The sequence below is a fragment of the Solea solea genome, chromosome 14 (assembly GCF_958295425.1).
Source record: "Solea solea chromosome 14, fSolSol10.1, whole genome shotgun sequence".
NCBI classification, from domain to species: Eukaryota; Metazoa; Chordata; class Actinopteri; order Pleuronectiformes; family Soleidae; genus Solea; species Solea solea.
This window is the reverse complement of record NC_081147.1, coordinates 14145115-14167382: the sequence shown is the minus strand read 5'-3', so window position 1 is coordinate 14167382 and position 22268 is coordinate 14145115. Positions and strand designations below refer to the sequence as shown.

At 39.3% G+C, this 22268-nt stretch overlaps 1 protein-coding gene across 1 annotated transcript; it reads left to right on the top strand.

The window, feature by feature from the left end:
- The first annotated feature begins 1 nt into the window (after position 1).
- abcb7 (ATP-binding cassette, sub-family B (MDR/TAP), member 7) lies at positions 2 to 21807 on the top strand. Its single transcript, XM_058649197.1, has 16 exons — positions 2 to 151; positions 3545 to 3625; positions 3709 to 3786; positions 4744 to 4863; positions 8291 to 8423; positions 10136 to 10404; positions 11026 to 11114; positions 11663 to 11750; positions 13611 to 13785; positions 14012 to 14169; positions 15944 to 16107; positions 16274 to 16403; positions 16807 to 16978; positions 18180 to 18283; positions 18955 to 19062; positions 20432 to 21807. Exons 1-16 carry the CDS (start codon positions 2 to 4, stop codon positions 20648 to 20650), a joined length of 2238 nt encoding a protein of 745 aa, XP_058505180.1. The 3' UTR covers positions 20651 to 21807.
- The last annotated feature ends 461 nt before the right edge of the window (positions 21808 to 22268 follow it).

The following is a 22268-nucleotide window of genomic DNA, read 5'->3' as shown; positions in this document are numbered from 1 at the left end:
CATGGCGCCTATGTTGGGACCGCTGAAATGCGGGTTTTACTTTGAAAGACGAAAATTAGCGCTTCTCCTACGACAGACGAGCTCGTATCACATTTGGAGTCAAAGTCACAATGTAAACGGCACCAACTATAAACGTCACAGTACATGTACGGTAAGTGGGGACTATGGGAAGGCGAATGGTTGGAGAGGACACGGTGTTTTTGGAGGTGGTGGGGACGGTAGTCCCTACCCAAGGACAACATTTGGAAAGTACTTCTAACTTACTCTAAAGGAAGTTGGTGTCTATGATTTAGTTATTGTTAGTCGCTGTTTTCACGCGTCTGTGAAGTTAACTGCGTTGAACGGTAGCCAGTAATAAGTTGTGTTGTCCATGAGAACACTGACACCGGGTTGTTAATGTCATGCTTATTTGTTATAACACGGCATTTGTTTTTTCACTTGACCGCATTCAAAGTTAAATTACTGTCTTACACGTCACTGTTTATCGTGTAAATGCTGTGGGGTATACCAGTGGCGCTTAGTCACGTGTGCATGTTAGATAAGACTGTCCTCCTGTTACTGCTGATAGATCTGTCCTCACGTGTTCCCTGTCTGTTATTGATCAGTTCAAAAGGCTCGCTGCTACTAATACTAATTTACCAAATTTATTGTGTAGGTATGGGTAAAACTTAACTTGGCTGAATGAACTCCTTTTTACACGTTCATATTGTAATGTATTACTTCACAATTTTGACCCAATAATTGCCCAATTATAAGTATAGCCACTTTTTTAAAACTATTTTAATATATACTTTGGGTGTGCACCTTTCCCATAAACAGATGATTTGATATGTGTCTAAATACATGGGCAAAGAATAGGGATGAGCCCATATGACATTCAGTATCGTTATTGGACCGATAAAATCACTGGCTTGGATATCAGACATTTTAGCTGAGTCATGTTGTGGGCTGTTTATTTCTTCTTTATGGGAAAAGAATATCTGCTACACAGTTCGGGAGTCATGTCCTTTTAATAGCTTGTAAAAGCTAGATATGATTCAGGCAAGATACTTTCAATTACTGAATGATTCAGTATGTTTCAAATCTATACAATTATTAATATAATGTTCATATCATCTCTCAATAACAAATTAGGATAAGCCTTTCGCTACTTACCTTCAGCATCCTCTCTGTGTATGTATGTATGTATGTATGTATGTATGTGTGTGTATATATATGAGTGTGTGTGTGTGTGTGTGTGTATGGTAATTTTATTAATATGAATTATTTCTTAACTACCTGTCTTTGTGGCACAGTTCGAGTAACAACTTGAGACCTAATGTATGAAGAAACATTCTTAACAAAGTGTGGTCTGTTGACATTTTAAATTCAATTATTTATTTTTTTGGGGTATTCTTTACTATTGTAAAAATCAAAACTTTTCAGTCTCCACTGTCTGAATACAAACAGGATTGTCAACGTCTACACAGTCTAGATGACAACCTGACCAAGCTAAACCCAGAGTGGATTAATGCCTGAATAATACTATTTTCTTCACATAAATTGACATCGGCATAACAGACAGGCATACCCACACATACAAAGTTTTTGTCTAGCATTACGCCATCTAAGCAGTCAAAGGGTGTTTTCGCTTGAAATCCTGATCAATTATTTTCCAACATTTTTAGACTTTTTAAGGACCAAACAAGTACTTGATTAATTGAAAAAATAATAGACAGATTAATCCTTTATGGAAATAGTAAGTTGCAGCTTGCATGTTGCAGCCCTACTCTCCATGTGACGATTCTATAAGAAGGCTACACATGAGCTGTATACATGTTGGGGTGCAGAATGCCCTTACACTAACAGAATTCATGATAAATTTAAAAGCAAGTACATTAACTTGAGCATACGTCTTACTGTTTGTGTCCTCAAGTGTTATCAAATATATGATATGGTGACCAAGACATTACATCTGATCACTCACACACTTAGCATACAGTACCAGATAGAAGGAAAGAAGGATACAATAGTGTTCTCTTTACTTTTGATCATCACAGTGTTGCTCTTATTAACATTATAGTGATGTCAAAGTCTTTACCATTTTAGTAACAAACCATCAGCAGGTGTTTTAAACCAGTACTATAGGGATAAGGATTACCAAATCATATAGTACATAAGTTAATAAATGATCTTGCCAACCATATACTTTGTGTTGCATACATTTAACTGTTGTGACAAATCATCCATATAAGTATCAATGGAGCTGAAAATAAAATGCCCCCTTGTCAAACTGTGTTACTGACATTAAATAGTTTTGATACAAAATCAATCAATTTAGAGACTCCAATTGCAATTTTAATAATTTATATAACCATAAGCCTTAAAGGTGCCAATGAAACATTTAAAAAATGTTGATCGTGTTTCTCAAATCTTGTAATGATAAAGTTCTCAGATTATCTCAAAATGATTTGGTGTTAAGGATTTCTTTGTTATATGGAACAAAGAAACCAGAAAACATTAACCTTTAACAAGCAGACAAATCAGAAAGCTTGTTTTAATTAAACACTCTTAATCAATTATTAAAATACTTGACAATTACTTTCAGTAATTGATTAATTGTCTGTAATGACATGCAATAGTGATGGATGAAACTTAAATGGACAAAAGCAACAGTTCTGTCACAAAGCAAGCAGTAAAATGTTCATAATGTGATGAAGTTGTTTTGATTAAGTGTTGATTATCTATGGTTTTTTTGAAGTCTGTGGTACAAACGAAGTGGTGTATTTTGTTCTTCTCCGTGCATATCAGTGAGATCCATGCATTATTTTTAGCCACATGAACTTGGTAACCTGGCAACTGCATGCATTGTATTATGAGAAAAGTTACTGAAACAATTAGGTGGATTTGTTTAAAAATAATCTAAAACTAGTTTGATTATTGAATATTTTTTTCAGTCACTTTTAAAGCAAAAATAGTGCAGCTGTGTCAAGAACTGAAATCATATGAGGTAGTTGGTGTTTTGTTCAAACAAAGACATTTGTAGAGGTGTCCTTTGTCTTGGTGAAGCTGTGATAGGTATTGCTCACATTTTATATCCAAATGTTAAGTCGTCAATGAAAAATTTAAAATAGTTGAAGCACTTTACAATGAACACAATAAGTAGTTTATTACTACTATGTCTTATAAGATTCTACTAAGATAATGTAGGTTAAGTTTAAGCTCTGTATGGTAAATGGTTTGTATATAGTCTTGCTTTACAGTTTTGCCATTCACACCAGTTCACTCACACTACAGTGCATCTATGTGCAGCGCATTTCCTGTCACTCATCTTTCATACCCATTCACATGCTGCCAGCACAGCCGTCAAGAGCAATGTGAGGTTAAATATCTTGCCCAAGGACATATCGCCATGTAGACCAGGGGCATGGAAACCTCATGAAAAAGAAAATGTTTATGTATTTCCTTATTTTTTTCTTTGCTTACTATGTTTTTATTTTAAAATATTCAAAAAAATGAAAGAAAATAGAAACCTCAATTAAATTAATCATCTTATGTGTTTCAGTTGAGTTCGCTTCCGCACTTACAGACGGCTACATGGAGCACCAACAGAAACAAAAACTGTCGGATTTTGGGGGCAGTAAAAGTCAGTATTTGTGATAAATAATATGAATAAGTGTGCCGTTATCGAAATCCAACCTAGAATAACATGATGTGTTGCTTCCATAGCATCTGCAGGTGACCGACAAACGAACATGTTGGCACGGACATGCAGGAGGAAAGCTAAATGCCGATCCAAAAAATGTGGTGAGTGTTTTTCATTATTACAAATAAGAATTTCAAATTATTAAGAGCCAAATTTACTCATGCAAACTAAATAATAGGTTCATGTTTATATGAACTGACAACACACATTTGATGTAGGCTACAATTACTGTTAATTTTTAGTATTTATTCATCGGATTATGCACGCTGTGTATATTGGCATATTTTAAATGTATTCTTGGCTGATGAGGTTTTTTGACCTCCTTAAATTGTCCATTTATGGACCTCTTATCGACACAACTCTTATCAAAATTTGAAGCTGCATTAGGCTTTAACTATTTATACATAAAATAATTGTTTTCCTCCACATATGGTACATAAACCTTCTGTGGTCCAATTAATTGTTAATCTTCCCTTTGCAGTGACATCTATAGCTTGATTGTTTTTAATTAAAGGCAGGTGTTGGGCACAGTTTCACAGTAATGTGATAGGAGGCGCTGCCATATAGCAATACTGTAACATGGTGCCACCATATTGTGTGGATTAGAGGAATTACTCCATGTCCTTTGGCCTGTGGAGAGTCCCTGTGGCAGGTGTGGTAAAGTGTGGGTAAACAGCCATGCTGGCACCAGTGGATTCTCCACCTCGGCTGAGATGACAGCCCAGGTGTCTCCTGGGATTTGTAGTGTCAAGTTGGATACCTGGGTCCACCTGGAGTCTGCTGCCATAGCTTCTCACACATCTCCATAGGGAGTCCCATTGACATTTGATGTACCATGTGTCTGCCCAGAGAGCCATGTATAGGTCATTGTGATTGTAACACTGAATACAAAATGCCAGTTAGTTGTGATAATTAGAAAACATAAGACAAGTTGGAAAGCAAACATTGCAGTTAATACCCCCTATAGATATGTACTTTATAAAGATAATATTTACAGTTTATCAAACTCAGAGTACTATGATGTGAAAATAGCCTTTCTTTTGTTTTCCTCTCCACAGCTGAAAGAGGTGAATTCAACCCAGATCCTATCTGCGATGATGTCTTACGTATGGCCAAAGGACAGACCAGATCTGCGGGCCCGTGTTGCCATTTCTCTGGGACTGCTCGCTGGAGCCAAGGTTAAAATTTATTTGTTATTCAGTTTTATTTTATTATTGCAAAGCAGTGTTATTTATATACAGTACTCTGCAAATGTATTAAGTAAATATAAATTTAAGTCTTTTTTTTTTTTAAAGATTTTTTTTTAATCAATTTACAAAATGCAAAGTGAGCTAATAGAAGAAAACTCTAAATCAAGACCAGCCTTTGTCTTCAAACCATTATCAATTCTTATAGATACACTTGCAGTGTAGTCAGGGATTGTGTAGTATTGTAGTCAGGTGTCGGATGTTTTAATCACTAGTTAGTTCAACTAAAGGGCTAAAAAGTTCCTTAATTCTGCATCAGGACAACAACCCCAGACATAAAGCCACTGTCATTTTCCATCATGGTACGATTTGGTACAGTACAGTACAGTATGTTTTGGAATGATAAAGCCCTGTGTCAGGCTTGCGTTTCCACTGAGAACAACACCTTTTCTTGGTAGGTGTTGTGTTCCGATGGCCATGTCAGCGAGATACGTAGGGTGACATTGTACTAGTTCCAATGGCAATGGATGATGACATTAAACATGACACAACAGACAACAATGGAGGGCATCCAGCAGCTTTTTTTCATGCTCAGTTTGTGGTTTGTACGAGAATAGACTGCAGGCACTGCAGAAAGACTGGTCACAAGGAAGTTAGGTTTTTCTGTCCCCCTATTAGCTGACTGTCATGGGTGGAGCCGGTCTAGCGCCACCCTGACTGTATCTCCGGTACCTCAAGGGAAGAGTGTGAAAAAATGGAACAGTAGGTGCTGGTTATTTTGGTACTATTCTTAATAGTAACTCAAAAAAAAAAAAACTACCATACTGTACCAAACCGAACCAAATGGAAACAAGGCTATTAAGAACTATCTTCAGTGTAAAGAGGAGCAAGGAGTGATGGTATGGCCGACATAACATCAACATCATTGAGTGTGTCTCGGAGTACTTGAAGAGACGGAAGGATTTAAAGCAGCCTACATCCACAGAAGATCTGTAGTTCTCCAAGATGTTTGGAACAAAAACTGTGCAAGTGTACCTTTATTATGCTGATTTGGAGGCAAAGGGTGGTCACATTAAATATTCATTTGATTTATGATTTTCTTCTGTTAGCTCTGCATTTTGTAAATTGTTATATATTTTTGTAAAAAAATACTTACAGCATTTTTCCCACACCTGTCTGAAATGTTTGCACATTACTGTTTATATACCCCACAAATTAAGAGATTTTTGTTCAAGTCTAGCCACTTACTTCTCTCCAGATTGTTGATTTAATGTAATCCTTTCTACAAACAAATCTATGTGGCTGATGCTGTCTCTGAATACAGTAGGACCAATTCTCTTATACAACTTGGTCAGGCTGAAAGGCAGAAGCAAGACTCTATAATCAATAAAAAAAAGTTGTTGCTTCTTTCAAAAAAAAAAAAAATTACATAGAAATTGTTTAATTATGAAAAAAATAAATACTATACACACAACAAGATCATAAAGCGATTAAAAATATTAAAGAATAGAAGGATAACAAACTATTGCTGACATTTTCTTTTAAGACACAGACAGCAGATAACCCTTACAGTTTATAACACTGATGATGCTGTTGAAGGTTTTGACAGTGTTACAAAAATGTGGAATGTGAGAGTCAATTAACGCTACACAGCTTGAAGGTCCTTCTCACATATTGCTGTTTTTCATAGTTTCAGGTTTGTTCAAACAAATGCACCACGGAAAACTGTAAACAAGAAATAGTGATCATGTATTTAGTGTTGATATTCTTTGTAATCAAATAAACAATAACCACAGTCTGAACAAGAATAATGAATCATACGCACTGCTGTGATAATGCTGATTAAACCCACAACCACCCTCCTGTTGCAGTGTCAGAGGTTAAGACTTTGGAAAAAAGGGGTCTTGAAGAATGTAGACAGAGCTTTAATGTTAATATTAATGACGCCTTATCTTTCATTTACCTACCTTTTTGAAAGGTTTGTTCTAATCACCTCATATGTCAACACAGTGGACATGGTGTGTATGAATATTAATTCAACTGAAACTCACCAATAATGATGCCATTGTTTTTAGCCCAGTCACAGTACAGTGTAGTAAAATGCTAGCAAATGCCAATTCCAATATTCAACAATTAAATTGAATACAATAAAATGCAATATTTGCATTTCAACATAAATGCACATCTTTGCTAAAACAAACTCAATAGTGACAGTTCATATATATAATCAATGCATGATGTTTCTTCTCTTCGTTTGTTGATGGTCTCTAATTTACACCCTGGAAATCAATCACACATCCTCAGCTCCAAAGTAAGCATGTCCTGCTGTCCTCAGCATGGTGGCCTCTAGTGTGTGCTAAGGAGGAGACTCTTCCAGTCTTTGTCTACTATTTTTTCTGCCTGGTTGGGGACCCACTTTCTCCAGGTTGTCTGTTTGCACTGCAACCACCGACAGTGTGGAGGCAATTTAGAAATCAGCTGAATAATTATGTGGTTACCCTGCATCACCCCTCTGCACCCTGCATTATCAATGACATTTTCATTTCAAGTAAAAAATCATATTGATGCTCTCTGTCTTCTTAACAGCCTGAAACCTCATCTTCATTACTTGACACAGTATCTCTATTATGACATGACATATCATGAGGTACAAATTGACATGTAGTCGATTTATTCTCCAGTGTTGGTTTAATGGATTAATAGAGGTTTAGCCTTATCATGTATAAGTGGTGAAATTGAGGACAAGTTTTGGCCCACAAATAAAGTGGTTCCTTTGTTTGTGAGTATAAAGCCAGATACCCGAAGATGTAGCATTATAGTAGTGCATTATTAGGTGCCTTCATATACAATCCCAGTAGGGTTGACATTTTTTTTTATCTCTTGTTTTTATATATTTATTTTTACCATTTCTTTGTATCACGTAAAATTTGACAGGCGTAATGGAATAAAAAAAAAAAAAAAAAAAGCCCTCCCTTGTGTTAGGGTCTGAGAGGTTCAAATGAAATGGATTTCAAATGAAAATGCTTTGGTGTGCTGCTGTGTTCTATGGCTGTCCTAATGCTCTGCGGACTGCCTATCCTGAGTCACACAGCTGCCCCTGTGCTTTTAATTAGCCCTAATAACCATTTCAATTCCATTAACAGGAAGCTCCAGCACCAGCAGAGCTAGCTGAGAAGAATACACACTCTCGTAGCATTTAAGCAGTATATTCAGCATAACTTTCAAGGTACATTCAAGGGTTTTATGAATGCATGTAAAGCCCATGGGGTGTGCATACATGGATAATGTACAGAGGCACAGCAGAGGACTAGACTGTATCGAGCATATGTCTGGCTAATAGGCTATTTGAAACTATTTATTCTCTCTCTCTTTTTCTGCTGCTCTCTAAATGTTCCCCCCTCCCTCTCTGCTTTCCCAGATGACCAATGTGACTGTGCCCTTCATGTTTAAGTATGCAGTGGACGAGCTTAACCAGATGTCAGGACACATGCTGAACCTGAATGACGCGCCAAGCACTGTGGCTACCATGGCAACGGCCGTGTTGATTGGCTGTGAGTCCCAGACTTTTATTGCACTGGCAGGTGCCGTGCCCATCAGAGGAGACTGGGGGGGGATGAGGGGTGGAGTGGTGGGACTGCCTGTTAATCTGCTGGATGACCTTTCCCAACACATCCATATCAATGCCGCTTCACAACCTCTGCCTCCCCCTCACATTATTTACATTATGTGCTCTGCTCTGAGTTCATTTCTGTTAATCCATATGGCCCTCTTGTAAACACTGACAACTTTTCACGATGACACGTCTGCGCTCTCAAGGCAAACAGAGCTAGATGCATTTTCAAAGCAGTGGGGAAAGAACTTGTTAATATCCTTTAAAAGTGGTTGGATATTTTTTAGTGTTACGGAGGCCAGGGATACTTCTTTCACTTCATCCCATTAGAGTGACTCCTTTTCAGGCTGAAATGTAAAGTGAATTTGAATTTCCTTTCAGTGATTTTTTTCTTCTTTTTTTTTTCTTCTGAGGTTCTGATGAAAGGGAAAAATAAATAAATAACACTGTGAACCCGACACCCACTGCAAGTCACTATGGCCTTGAGTGAGATCAGCTTGGATGCAATGTACACTTAGCCCAGTAACCACTTATTTTAATGAGCCCACTTAGGTCTTGCACACTAATGCTGTCAGTTGAATAACTGGAGCACACGAACAGAACTCCAGACAGGACGAATTGGGACAGTAAGAAAGAATGAAGGTGACGCTTTCAAGAAAAAGGAATTGTAATTTTTTGTTCTTCTTTGTGGCATTCGGGTCCTGGTACTTTGAGCTTTCAGGGATGGGTGTAATTTGGATGAAAAGGTTGTATTGTGCTCATCCTACCTTGTCAGATGTGGACACATTGTTCATTACATGAGCATTCCTATTTAACGCCACATTACAGCCCTGTAAAGACCTGTAGACAGAGCAATTATTGGCGTGACTCTGGTCTCAACAGAAAAGTCATATCGTAGCAAAGCTTGGTGAAATCACCACAGGTGAGCCATATGTAATTTGAACACAGACTAGTATTAATTCCTAATAGCCCTTTTAGCAGTCTAATTGTATAACAGTTTGAGAAATTAGACCAAAGAGTTCATTGAACTGAAACTTTAATATAATTCCTTAAATAGACTCAAATTATGTATGCAATATTTAAAATACTATGAAGAAAGGTTATGTTGCTTGCATTGTCTTTATCTTACAGATCAGCCAGTGAGAGTCTAGATTCAGACGGGTTAAATTGAGCCTATTCACTGTCAACTCTTGGTCCCACGTTTTCGCAGCAGTTTTAGTAAAAGCTCTATTAGTGTTGTGCTCAGTCATATAAACAGTTCTCTGCCATGTGCAGAAGCACATGCATTTACACCCTGTATACTCAGATTTCCGTCACTCTGCAGTGTGCTGTGCCTGCCATAGTAGCGTGGTTTCGGATAACACACTTTTCTGTGGTGACAAAGGCTTGGGGGATGCTTTAGCATCAACTGCAGACCAGTTATGATAATAAATAAATGGCCATTTAATGAAAAAAAATTAAAATTAACCATACATTCACTGTGTTACAGGCCTGAAAGCACAAACAGCACATTGTTATTTTGCTGCATCATAACAGTCCTGAGGGGTTAAGATGATGATACATTTTCACCAGAAAGCACCCAGTCCCACTGTTAGAACCTCCCTGCTTTTCACAGCTGGCGTGCTAAATTCTCTGTCTCCTCTGCTACCCCAGATGGCGTCTCACGGGCTTGTGCGGCCTTTTTCAATGAGCTGAGGAACACTGTGTTCGGCAAGGTGGCCCAGAGCTCCATCCGCCGTATTGCCAAAAACGTCTTCCTCCACCTGCACAATCTGGACCTGGCTTTCCATCTCAACCGCCAGACAGGTGCGCTGTCCAAGGCCATCGACCGTGGCACACGGGGCATCTCCTTTATCCTCAGTGCCATCGTGTTCAATCTTGGACCCACAGTCTTTGAGATGGGCCTTGTCAGTGCCATTTTGGTGAGTTATATGAGGAATTGGCTGGATAGTAATAGTAACACTGCTTACATTTCCCTGAATCTTATTTCATGATTCTGTTACATTTTCAGTCCTTACTGCTAGCACAGAACTTTTCATAACCTTGACACTCTTCAGAGCAGATTGACTGGAAATTAATTTCAGGAATATGGTCTAATTTACATTCTAAATGGAATATGAATCCCAATGAACATTTGGAGGCAACAAAGAGCCCATTAGTGTCAACGGTGAATCCCAAAGCTTTGTGGCAGCTTAAAGTCTTCCTGCAGAGTATGCCCTGCACAGATACCCCCCTCTTCAGCTGGCATTGAAAGACCTGCTCTCATATACCTTCCCACAATTATTCCACTCTGTACCATAATGTCAGTTTGCCTGTAATGAGGGCAAACTCCATTGCCCAAATAGCTTAAGCATTAGCACAATTAGTTCTTATAGTTTCCCCTCCCTTTGTAATACTTGATTTCATAGTGGAATAATCAAAAAAACTCAGATTACCTTGTGGCACCAGTGTAGGAACCTGATGGTTGGATGTGGGAACTCAAAATTTTTGAGTCACAGTTCGTCAATTTTGCTTTTTCTTAACTGTGCATTTCTCATCTGCAGTTTTACAAATGTGGTGGACAGTTTGCTGCTGTAGCCCTGGGCACCTTATCAACATACACCCTTTTCACCATTCTCATCACTCAGTGGAGGTAATGACCACAATGTCTGCTTTTTCTGTATCCGTTTGCCATTACTTTGGTTGCTTTAGTGCTTATGTTTGGGGAGCAAACATAAGCAGGTCAACAGATTATTATTATCATTATTGTTGTCATTATTATCATTACTATCATTATTATCATCATTATTTATCTGAGCTTGGTCCTGACCAAGATTCAACTTTTCCAAAGGTTGTTTATCCCTGTAAAAAGTAAGTCTAAATTTTGACTTTTTCAGTTCAAGTTCTCAAGCTAACTGCTCTACTGTTGGCTTGAAATCTCAGCTACACCTGTAGCTGCTTATATTATCCCCACTCAGTCCACCTGTAAATCCTATTCCATTTTCTCTAACACCCTCTAACAAATCAGGGGAATAAAGTAAAAGCAAAAGTACAGGATTAACATTTCTATAACCACCACACAGGGTCAAAGACGTGTTCCAAGTGAAAAGAATGGTGAATAAAGACTATTCTCTCCATGCTTTTTAGCATGTACAATACAAATGAAAGCTCTTACATTTACATGTGTTTCTCTTCATGCAGGACTCGTTTCCGAATAGAAATGAACAAAGCAGACAATGAAGCAGGAAACGCAGCTATTGACTCCCTTCTCAACTATGAGACTGTTAAGGTGAGATATACACACACACACACACACACACACACACACACACTTTCAACTTTTCATCAGACCTTCTGTTTTTTTTTTCTCATGTCCACACAAACTGTTAAAAAATAGCAAGGACAAGTCAAGCTTTAAAACTGATTTCAAATGGCTCTGTGTGTTTTGGTTTCATTGGTTTTCTTTAAGGGTGGAGCAACGTCTCACCAACGTGTGCCCACATACAAATGTTAGGTCCTTGTTTGTTTTTTTATTATATTGATTTAGGTACAAAAATGTTCACTGCATATTCATTATGTGTAATGGGTTATAATAGTTAATGGTTAATAGTTAATAGTTAATAGTTAATAGTGTTAGTACATGTGTCTTTTCTCCTGCATAGATGATATGTATATACTGCAGTGGTTTACAATCTTTCTCTGCAGGTCCATTTGCAGGTTAATTCATTTAGCACTCGGCAGGCAAATTTCTCAGCTGTATTCTCTAGGAGGCAGACAAAAAGAGACAGAAATCACCCAAACAACCTTGCTTTTCACAAATGTATTCATGCTTTACTGACATTGCATTGTGCATAATTTGCAAGAATTATCAGGGTTAGGCTTGCTCCTCAGACATCTGACTGATGGAGGGAACATAAATATCGATTCCACTTTTCTCACACACAGTTATCCTAAATCTTGTCTTAAACTGTTTTAAATTTCTATCTGGGTAACCTCATTGTACACAGAAACACATGATCATAGTCAGCATCCAGTATTGGCTTCTTTGTTTACTCTTCCAGATTTTTAGGTGCCCATGTTGTTTTCTTAGCTGTATTTTGGATTCCTGTTTTTCTTCGCATTTTGTTCTGTTTTTTTGTTTTTGTGTGTGTCATCTGTGTCAATGTGGCCTGATTTAGCATCACTATGAGCTGTGTGTGTGCATATGTAATTAGATCTCCACCCACTCAAAAATCCGTTCCACTTTTACAAAGAGCTGGATGAGAACCTGTACGTGGTGCCTTGCACTGTCTTGGTTTATCCTCCATGTGCTTCTTTCTTTCCTTTCTTTCTCTCTGTGGTTCTCTGCATTTCCGTATATGCAAATAGGTGGCAAGGCGGTAGCAGCACAGCACCACTGCCGTGAGCTAGAGAAGCAAATCGCCCACTTAACAAGCAGAGAAACAATAGTGTAAACTAAACAAACAGAAATATTAGGTAATTGGCAGCAGAGTTGAGGAAGGTTGTTATGATTATGCTGTGGATTTTATGGTAGAATTTAACAGCTCTACTTGTGGCTAATTCATGAGGGCTGTTTTCTATAAATGGTAGCTGTATGTCTTTCAAAATGAGTATGCTACAGCACATAAGAGAGCTGTCTATAAGGTGCTCTATAAGGCGTCTTTGTTTGCTGCTACAGAGTTATTATTCTTGTTTAGCTTTCAAGTGGTATTTAGGATTTCCTAAAAAAAATATAACTGCCTAATATTTTCTAAACTTTTCTTTGGCCGTGAGCAGTGTCCTCTGCCTAGGCTTTAGATCTACACCCATCCAAGTGAAGCAGACTCTGGATTTTGTTCCATCGCCCTCCACGTCCTTTAAAATCAGTGGGGAGGAGATGATGATTCAGACATTAAAAAGTGCTTTAGAGACCGACTGAGACCCAGACTATGCCCAGAGGGGTCACTGCGAACAAATGCAGGCTTGAAGCAGGCTGTGCTAAAGTGTCCATCTGTGTGACACTGCTCTCCATGCTTCCAAAACCTTTAACCCTCACCATTTTTTTTTGTCTCTCTTTTACTCTCAACTTACACTTTCTGTCCTTTTGTAAATCCTTTTTGCCGTCTCCGTGGCCTGTGCACCTCTCTCCTCCTTCTATTCTCTGCTGCAGTACTTCAACAATGAAAAGTATGAAGCTGAAAGGTATGATGGATTCCTGAAGACTTATGAGTCATCCTCTTTAAAAACCACATCTACACTTGCCATGCTCAACTTTGGCCAGAGTGTCATCTTCAGCATGGGACTGACGGGCATTATGTTGCTTGCCAGCAAGGGCATTGCAGCAGGTGAGTCAGTTTGAGATAACATTTTGGGGGATTTGAGCAACATTTTTGAGGGTATTCTGTCAAGATGTTTATACTAAACTGCATTGAGAAATAAGAAAGTAAAAAACAACAACACTGCAATCATGAGAATTTATTTTTTTTAAGATCATGCATCTAAAATAAGAAACATTATCTATATTATGCTATATTATATCTCTTTTTAAGTTGCTCTGCTGCTGACATGTAGGTACGATGACTGTGGGAGACCTGGTGATGGTGAATGGCCTGCTCTTCCAGCTCTCACTGCCGCTCAACTTCCTGGGTACAGTGTACAGAGAGACCAGACAGGCCCTGATAGACATGAACACTCTGTTCACTCTGCTCAGCGTTGACACGATGATTAAGGTACCTTCTTGGCCGAACATGCTCTTTTTTTTTTCTTCCTCCAACAAAATATAAACGTAGGTCTGAAATTGCACACTGTAGATACTAAATACAGAGTTGGAAACCTTTAACCGCACAAGTGGTTTAGGTATTTAACACGGAGCTGAGTTATTGTTGCGTTATTATATGTTGCATGACACGCTGTCTATCTGCATGTGCTATGAAAAAATGATAGGTTGTAGTCATACCTAGTAATTATGTGCTCGATGTGTCTCAGGTGCTTCCTCATTAATTGTGGCTTTTTGTGTGAGACATTATGTTAGTGTGTTAGTGTGATATCTCTTTGGATATTCTGGATTTGACTAATTGTAGCTAAGCTGTGGTCAGTGATTTATTTTATTTATTTTTTTTAATCTATTTGGAACTTAATTATGAATAGTCATTTTAATTGGTGCAAACATACTTGATTGAGGTGTTGTTTTTCATTAAGTTAAGTTGTTTTTGTTCTTTAGTGTGTAGCATTTTTTGTTGTCATAATCATTATATTACATTACATGTCATTTAGCAGACGCTTTTATCCAAAGCGGCTTACAATGGAATTGAGTACAATCAGCCAGGGGTGGAGTTGAACTTGCGACCATTGCGACCATGATGTCTTTCGCAAACAGGGTACCGGTCTTAACCACTGAGCCCCTCCACCCCCACTCAGACCAATAACTTAGCATTTGTTCATTTGTGGTTTTCCCAGGTTTTGGTGCAGATTAGTTAGTTAGTGACTGCTTCTCTAAACATGAATATATAAATGAGTATTTTGGAGTTTTGAATTACTTATTAAATTGAATGTATTATATATTATTTAGTCATTGAAAATCCCCTTGTATTATCTATTTGAAGTCATTGAGTTATCGTTCTACAAATCCACACTCGATTTACATTTAAAAACTATTTAAATAAAAAAGTTCCTCTTGAACCGAACCAATAAAAATAATTTCAGACTTAAAAAACATTTTCATAATTATTATGTTTGCTAAATAGCTGGCTGTCAGTTGCTTTTAGTTGTATTTATTTTCATTTAAACAGCTTGCTTCAGAAGTGCACACACAAATGTGCACCCACTGATTAACAACGTGATTGCCATTCCCATTTCCATCCTGGAATTACAAAGGGAAAAATAGTCTGTCCAGTTTTTCTCCATAAGTAATGCAGTGCTCCATTGTGATTCCTTGTGGAATTGCGCTGCCCAGCAGGCCATTACTATCTGAATGCTTTTTGTAAAGCACATTGGTCAATTATGCAGATGTAAAATAATTTTTAAATGATTTTGGTGTGGGGATGTTACATTATAATCTGTTCATTACTAATCGACTTCAAGTTGTATTAATAGGATGAGGTGGATAGTATGTGATTATGTTGCTATTAGGGTAGCATAGAAACAGAGCAGAACAGGCTTTTACTTTCAGGGTAAGGACGTTCTTTATTCACTGCTGACCTTGGCTGCATCTCAGCACTGTGGCTCAGCTCGGTATGTTCTGAAAGTTTTCACGCCTATTGATCCTTCAGTCACCATGAAGGGCAGTGTGTGAAGGTTCAGATAGTCTTTTGAAACAACCTCTTGAATTTGATGTGAATGTCTCTGCTGTATGCAGTCTGTGTAGGCTCTGTGCTCCACTATAATATCCCTCTTTACAAGGTGTTGGAGTAACGTTGCATCATGCTGGGTCTTCTCTGCCAGTGGCTCTTCTGTATCCATCTGTTTCTGTTTCATCTGTTTTAACCCTCTGATGGTTTGCTCTAGGAGAGGGATCTCGCCCCGCCTTTGGCTGTCACACCACAGGAGGCCACCATCCGTTTTGAAGACGTTTATTTTGAATACCTGGAGGGCCAGAAAGTCTTAAATGGAGTGTCCTTCGATGTGCCTGCTGGGAAGAAGGTGGCCATCGTCGGTGGCAGCGGATCTGGGTATGTCAACTGCTGTAGTAATCCACTGACTGTTAAACCTTTAGCCAGGAGTATGTCATCTCATTTGTATGTGCAGTCATTCGTGTCATCAGATATCATCAGTAGACTGTGGGATACAGCTCACAGACAGAGTGGTGCTGATGATTGTTTCCATGTCTGTTTGCAGGAAGAGCACCATTGTGCGCCTGTTGTTCCGCTTCTTTGAGCCTCAGCGGGGGAACATCTACATAGCAGGGCAGAATATCCGAGACGTCAGCCTTGACAGCCTGAGGAAAGCTTTGGGGGTTGTACCTCAGGTCTGGGACACGACATCACAATAAAAAATATTATGTTTAAAAAAGTTAAAATAAATAAATAAATGTCATCACATAGATTTCAGGTTATTAGGTTTTTTCTCTGTATTTGGGTGTTTTTCCACAACAAATAAAATGTATATTTGCCCTTTAAATGGTAAATGCAGTATACTATTAGTGCTCTTATTTATAATTATAATATAGAAGCAGCATTAATAATTAGCTTTCAAAATAAGCTGATATGCATAAGGTTTTCACCTTATGCAGATCAGTGGCTGATCTGAACAGATGGTATATTTCTCATTAAGTGGCCTCAGTATCTGCAGTTCTCTGTTTTGGTCATTGCTGCACTAAATCCATTCTCTGAAGCCTCATTTCTTTCTCCATCTAAATGTGTTGTCGTCAGGATGCTGTTCTGTTCCACAACACCATCTACTACAACCTGCAGTATGGGAACATCCATGCTTCACCAGAGGAGGTTTACCAAGTGGCACGTCTAGCAGGCATCCATGACGCTATACTCAGGATGCCCCATGGCTATAACACCCAGGTTGGGGAGCGGGGCCTCAAGCTGTCAGGTTTGCTGCACCATTTGACTTCTGTTTAAAGACGGTGTGCTAAGCTGGAAAAGAAAACAAAAGCCATTACTTGTATGAGTAGTAACATAAAGGAGTCAGGGAATATGTTATATGAGACTAGATTATGTCTACATTTTTTATTATTGGTTATTAGGTCGTTGCTGTATACCGTTATTGTTTTCTTTTTCTGTGTGTGTTTCAGAGATAGCTTTTTGGTAAAATGGTAAGATTTTTCCAAATATTCCACACACTGCCCAGGACATAATGTATATTGAAAAGTGGTTATGTACAGGATGTCTGCTGATAGATAGGTGAGTGGCTGTAATATCAGCAAGGTGCTGCCATTGAAGATTTAATTTTGCACAGTTGTAAATTACATTTCAATTTCTGCATTAATATGCCACGGGAAGTAGTTTTTAACTATGAAGTGTCAACTAAAAGTAGGTGATAATTAAAATGAATCTAATAATTCAATTTGACATCCTTTTAATGACATGCATTCAGGATGGGACTGTAGACTAATCTCTGGCAACACCTTTATTTTATCATTTTTCTTCTGTGCAGTATATGAACTTGGCATGTTGCCTCTCAGTTATATTTATCCCCATTTGATATGCAGCGATAAGAGAAGACCGTGTATTTGGCTCCTAGCATCTCTCTGCAACTCATCTAGCCCACATAAATACACAGTGTTTGAGCACTTTCACTTAACATTCAAGATGCAATTACTGGCAGCACAGATTTCCCTGTGTGGAGTGACTGAGTGAGAGAGTGAGTGGACGGACAAAATAAAGACTTGACTAACTTCTCATTAATTTCACTGCTGCTGTGTGTGACAGCTGCCGGTGAGTTTATGAGTCAAGGGAGGGTTGTTTAGGGAGGTGGGCAGTCTGGGCTCTTAGGCTCCCAACTTCTTTCATTGCTGTTCTCCACTGGCAGCTATACTCATATCTGCTTACTTACTTTCAAGAGGCCACACACAGCTCATATGCAATAAAGGCTGAGTCAGACACAGTGGGAGACATCTTTGCATCCTGCTACTTTGTCTTCACATTTAAATTAAGTACATTTTATAACCCTCAAACCGGAAGCATTGGAAGTGTGAACAAAGCATGGTAATTACCTGACAAGTGGATCGTTTCAAACCGTTCGTCGTTCGCCCGGTTTGCTTGAGTTAATGATTTTTGTCATGTTGTTACAGGAGGGGAGAAGCAACGTGTTGCCATCGCCCGTGCAATACTCAAGAACCCACCGGTTCTCCTGTATGACGAAGCAACATCCTCCCTTGACTCCATAACAGAAGAGGTAAGGCTGACAGAGCTTGAACACACACACCCTGACAGACACAGGCTTGCATACATAACATACGCATAAATGCCCATTCTCTGCTGCACGACCAGGCTGGTACCTCTCCATGCCTGCACACACAGTTATCAGAAAAACGCCCACTCCTTCACTTGCTGGAAGAACACAATAAGTCGACTCAGGCCTGCGACACATACCTGCTGTGACCCCCTCCCCCCCAAAAAAAACACACACGCACACACATGCCAGTGCTTTCTCCTACCTAATCTTCAGCTCAGCTTAAAATCCGCAGGCTTTGTAAATGTTACATTTAATGAGAAAGTTCACTATGTCCCCAATGAACTTCAGGAATAAGAGTGGGACAGTAGACGTGGCTGTTAATTGAGATTTTCTGTTGCTTCTCATCACAATGGTGTTTTTAAATTATCATATGTAAACACTGGAAAGAAAACCATATGAAGGTGGATGTTGCCGAGCAACATTGTGTTGACTTAGCTGCTTCTTCAAATCAAACTTTAGCTTTGCTTTTCATATATATCCTGTCATTCATGTGCTGTCTTTCCAATTATTTTTGCAGACCAGAGTTATTGCAACCCTGAGGAAATATTTTCCTTTGGATTAGGATATGCTCTTGTTAACAGTGATAATTGTATTTGTCTTTTGTCCTGCAGAACATCCTGAGTTCAATGAAGGAGTTGGTGAAGGACAGGACATCGGTGTTCATCGCCCACAGGCTCTCCACTATTGTGGACGCAGACGAGATTATTGTGCTGAATGAGGTAAGAACTCGTCTGCTTATTTTGTTACTTGATCACTTGCCTTCACTGATTAACATTTCCACTTGTAATGTCAGATTCATAAAAGCAAATTATTGGACGGTTCAGAGTTTCCAAGTATAAAAATGCACCGTGTTAATTGCTAGTCCAATTAGGCGATTTTTGCATTGAAGGGAAAGATGTTGGACTGCAATCAGCGTGACCTTAAGGGCACTGTATCTGCCAGCGACAAGTAGCCTCTCTGTTTTTGCCACTCGTTTATTTTCAGTTACTTTTCTTCAACGTACGTGATGAAAACATGCTTTGTTCAGCTTTTCTCATTAACTACAACAACAACAGGGTGCTGTTAGTTGAAGTGAATGTATTATTTTCTCCATAAGGGCTCATTAAAGCAGTCAGACTCGACTGGCTGTTTTGGTCAGATGGCGTGTCTTGTTTGTCTCGGTGACTAATAATGTATGGGCCAGCTTCCCAGACGCTGATGAGGCATTATCTAGGACTGAATGAGTCTTTTACTGCAGATCGCCTTTCAAATGGACCTATCTTTACAGTTTTTGAATTATGTGTTAAAGTCAGCCTGAAAAGACAAAGACAGGGTTTCATTTTGTGTTGAAACAATTCAATACATTGGCACTGTGCTGTAAATCAGACAAATCTATGAGTGAAGAGGAAAATGCAGTAGCGTTTAAGTGGTTGGCCATGGAGATGCTATTAAGCACAAACAGAGTGCTGCCAGTTAGCTAGAAATCAAGAGTTAATAAGAAATGCAACTGAGGTGAACTGAAGTGACATTTCCCACCAGTGTGTTAAGATAAAATGAGAAGAGGATTCTTTGAACTGTGGTGAGCGAGCGTGTGTTGTTCCATGTTTCCAGAGTCAGATGGCAGGGATCAGAGGGTCGTTGTGAGGAGGCATGTTTGCGTGTGATGTCGCCATGGTGTTTGCTGGTGTCACCAGCAGAGGACTGCCTGGGGTGCTCATTAAAATAACGAGCGGAAGCAGTCACGTGCCCGTCCTGGGTGCACTAAAGATGATGCCAACACCTCTGCATGCTCATGGGAGGTGGGGGAAGAGGGTGCCTTCATTTTTGTTCAACTGTGTGGGAGGGATGTGTGTTTGGTGCGTGTGGATGCGCGTGTGTGTCTGCGAGGCCATGTTTTTGCAAAATAAATGCAACAGTTGTTGGGGAGGCGGCAGGCATTCTAGGTGGGGGGCCCCACTCTCCACAGAGAATGTGATCACTGTTGTGTGGTCAGGAAGAGAAGCTAACTATAGGACTATGTGTGTAGCCCCTTTGTTTTACTTCATGTGTATAGCTTGTGCTTATTTATGTTTCTTTCCTTCCTTAATTCTCCTCCTTTTTTCCTGCTAGGGTAAAGTGGCAGAGCGAGGGGATCACCACAGCCTCCTCAGCACCCCAGGCAGCTTGTATGCTGATCTGTGGAACACCCAGCACAATAAAATCCTGAACAGCGGCAAGGGCTCGCCCAAGCCGCCGGTTGAGCACCTCTCCCAGAAGGAGGAGGAGAGAAAGAAATTGCAGGAGGAGATTCTCAACAGTGTGAAGGGATGTGGCAACTGTTCCTGTTGAGAGGAGCTGCCTTCACTGTGTCTGTTCATCCCTCTTAGATGCCCTATACTGGTCTGTGGAGTATTGGGGGGGGGGGGGGGGGTGATTACATCCCCAATACCCTCTCCCAACTCGAGCCAAGCCTCAGCCCATGTGACTCTCCCTCCTCCTCCTCATGTGAATAAAGGCCACTGCTCACCAAAGTGAGGGAGGAGGAGCAGAGACAGAGAGCAAGTGTGTGTGTGAAGCACTGGCTGGTGTCCAGAGATAGAGCTTCTATGCCAGTTGCTTTAGCTGAAGCCAAGCATAAGAGACCTTGTATATTACAAACATGTGTCTAAGACATCTGTTAGTCAACATGGTTGCCCCCCCTCCATCCCCCATATTTTACACCAGGTTTATTGATCTTCCATTGCACTGAAAACAGTTGAGGATACATGGACTAACTAACATATGCCTTAATGGTGACACCAGATTTGTATTAATTACATTTTTTAAATCATTTTCAAAATAAACTAAGCGTATAGTTTGTTTTTATACTAAGGGTGTGTACATGTTGGAATTGATTCTGCTTTTAGGTGAGCTGTTTGAATACAGATTTACAAAGATCGTTACTTGGGATTTATTATACATAGGCGTGATGCACATTGCCCATGATACATCCATCTTCTACCACTTTCTTCTCCACATGAGGGGCGGGGGGGGCACTGGGCCAATCGCGGGGTACACCCTGGACAGATCGCCAGTCCATCACAGGGCCACATATATAGACAAACAAATCCCTATATTGCATGTTTTTAGACTGTGTGAGGAAACTGGAGAACCCGGAGGAACCCCCCCCCCCCCACACACACACACGCATTGCCCATGATATTGTTCTTAAAAAAAAAAAAAAAAATGATCTGGCACATAATTAAGTCTTCTAGACAACATAATATGGCTGTTTGGACTCATGAACATGCATAACAGCTCTCCACTGATTGAGCAGTACGTCACAGTCACTCTCATGTAAATTTAACACACTGAGGGTAGCGAAGGGTGGCCCTAATATATCATGAATGTTTTTTTTTTCTCTGCATAAGAATCACACAGGCAACGACTTGCGTAGTCTTCTGGGAACATTCCACAGTCATATTGTCTTTTTTGGCATCTTTAAAATAAAAGTTGTTTTAACAGTGCTAAGACAGCATTCTGGATTGTATGATGATGAGAAAACAAAGACTTCCTCTTGTAAGTTAATGTAAATGTTAATGTTATAAATGCTTACAATATAGATGTGTCCTCATTTTCAGAGGCTTGTATTGGGTGGGATGCGCACAATTTATTTGGAACCTTGTATCTATTGATGGAAAAAATAATCAGCCGATTTTTCTTGTGCTATACACACACACACACACACGATGTAAAACCTATGTCAAAGTGTTATATTGACTGTGTGAGGACACTGGATAAAGGTAAATAAACATTGGTTGTTGGCTAAAAAATAAAGTTTCCAGATGGTGTCATTGTGAACGGGGTCGGGTAATATCATAATACAGATCATCATCATACCCTTGATAACAAAATAATATGGTGTATCATTAATGTATGTGATTGTATTTAACAGGGATTCCCAATCTGAGGGTCACAACCTATCGAA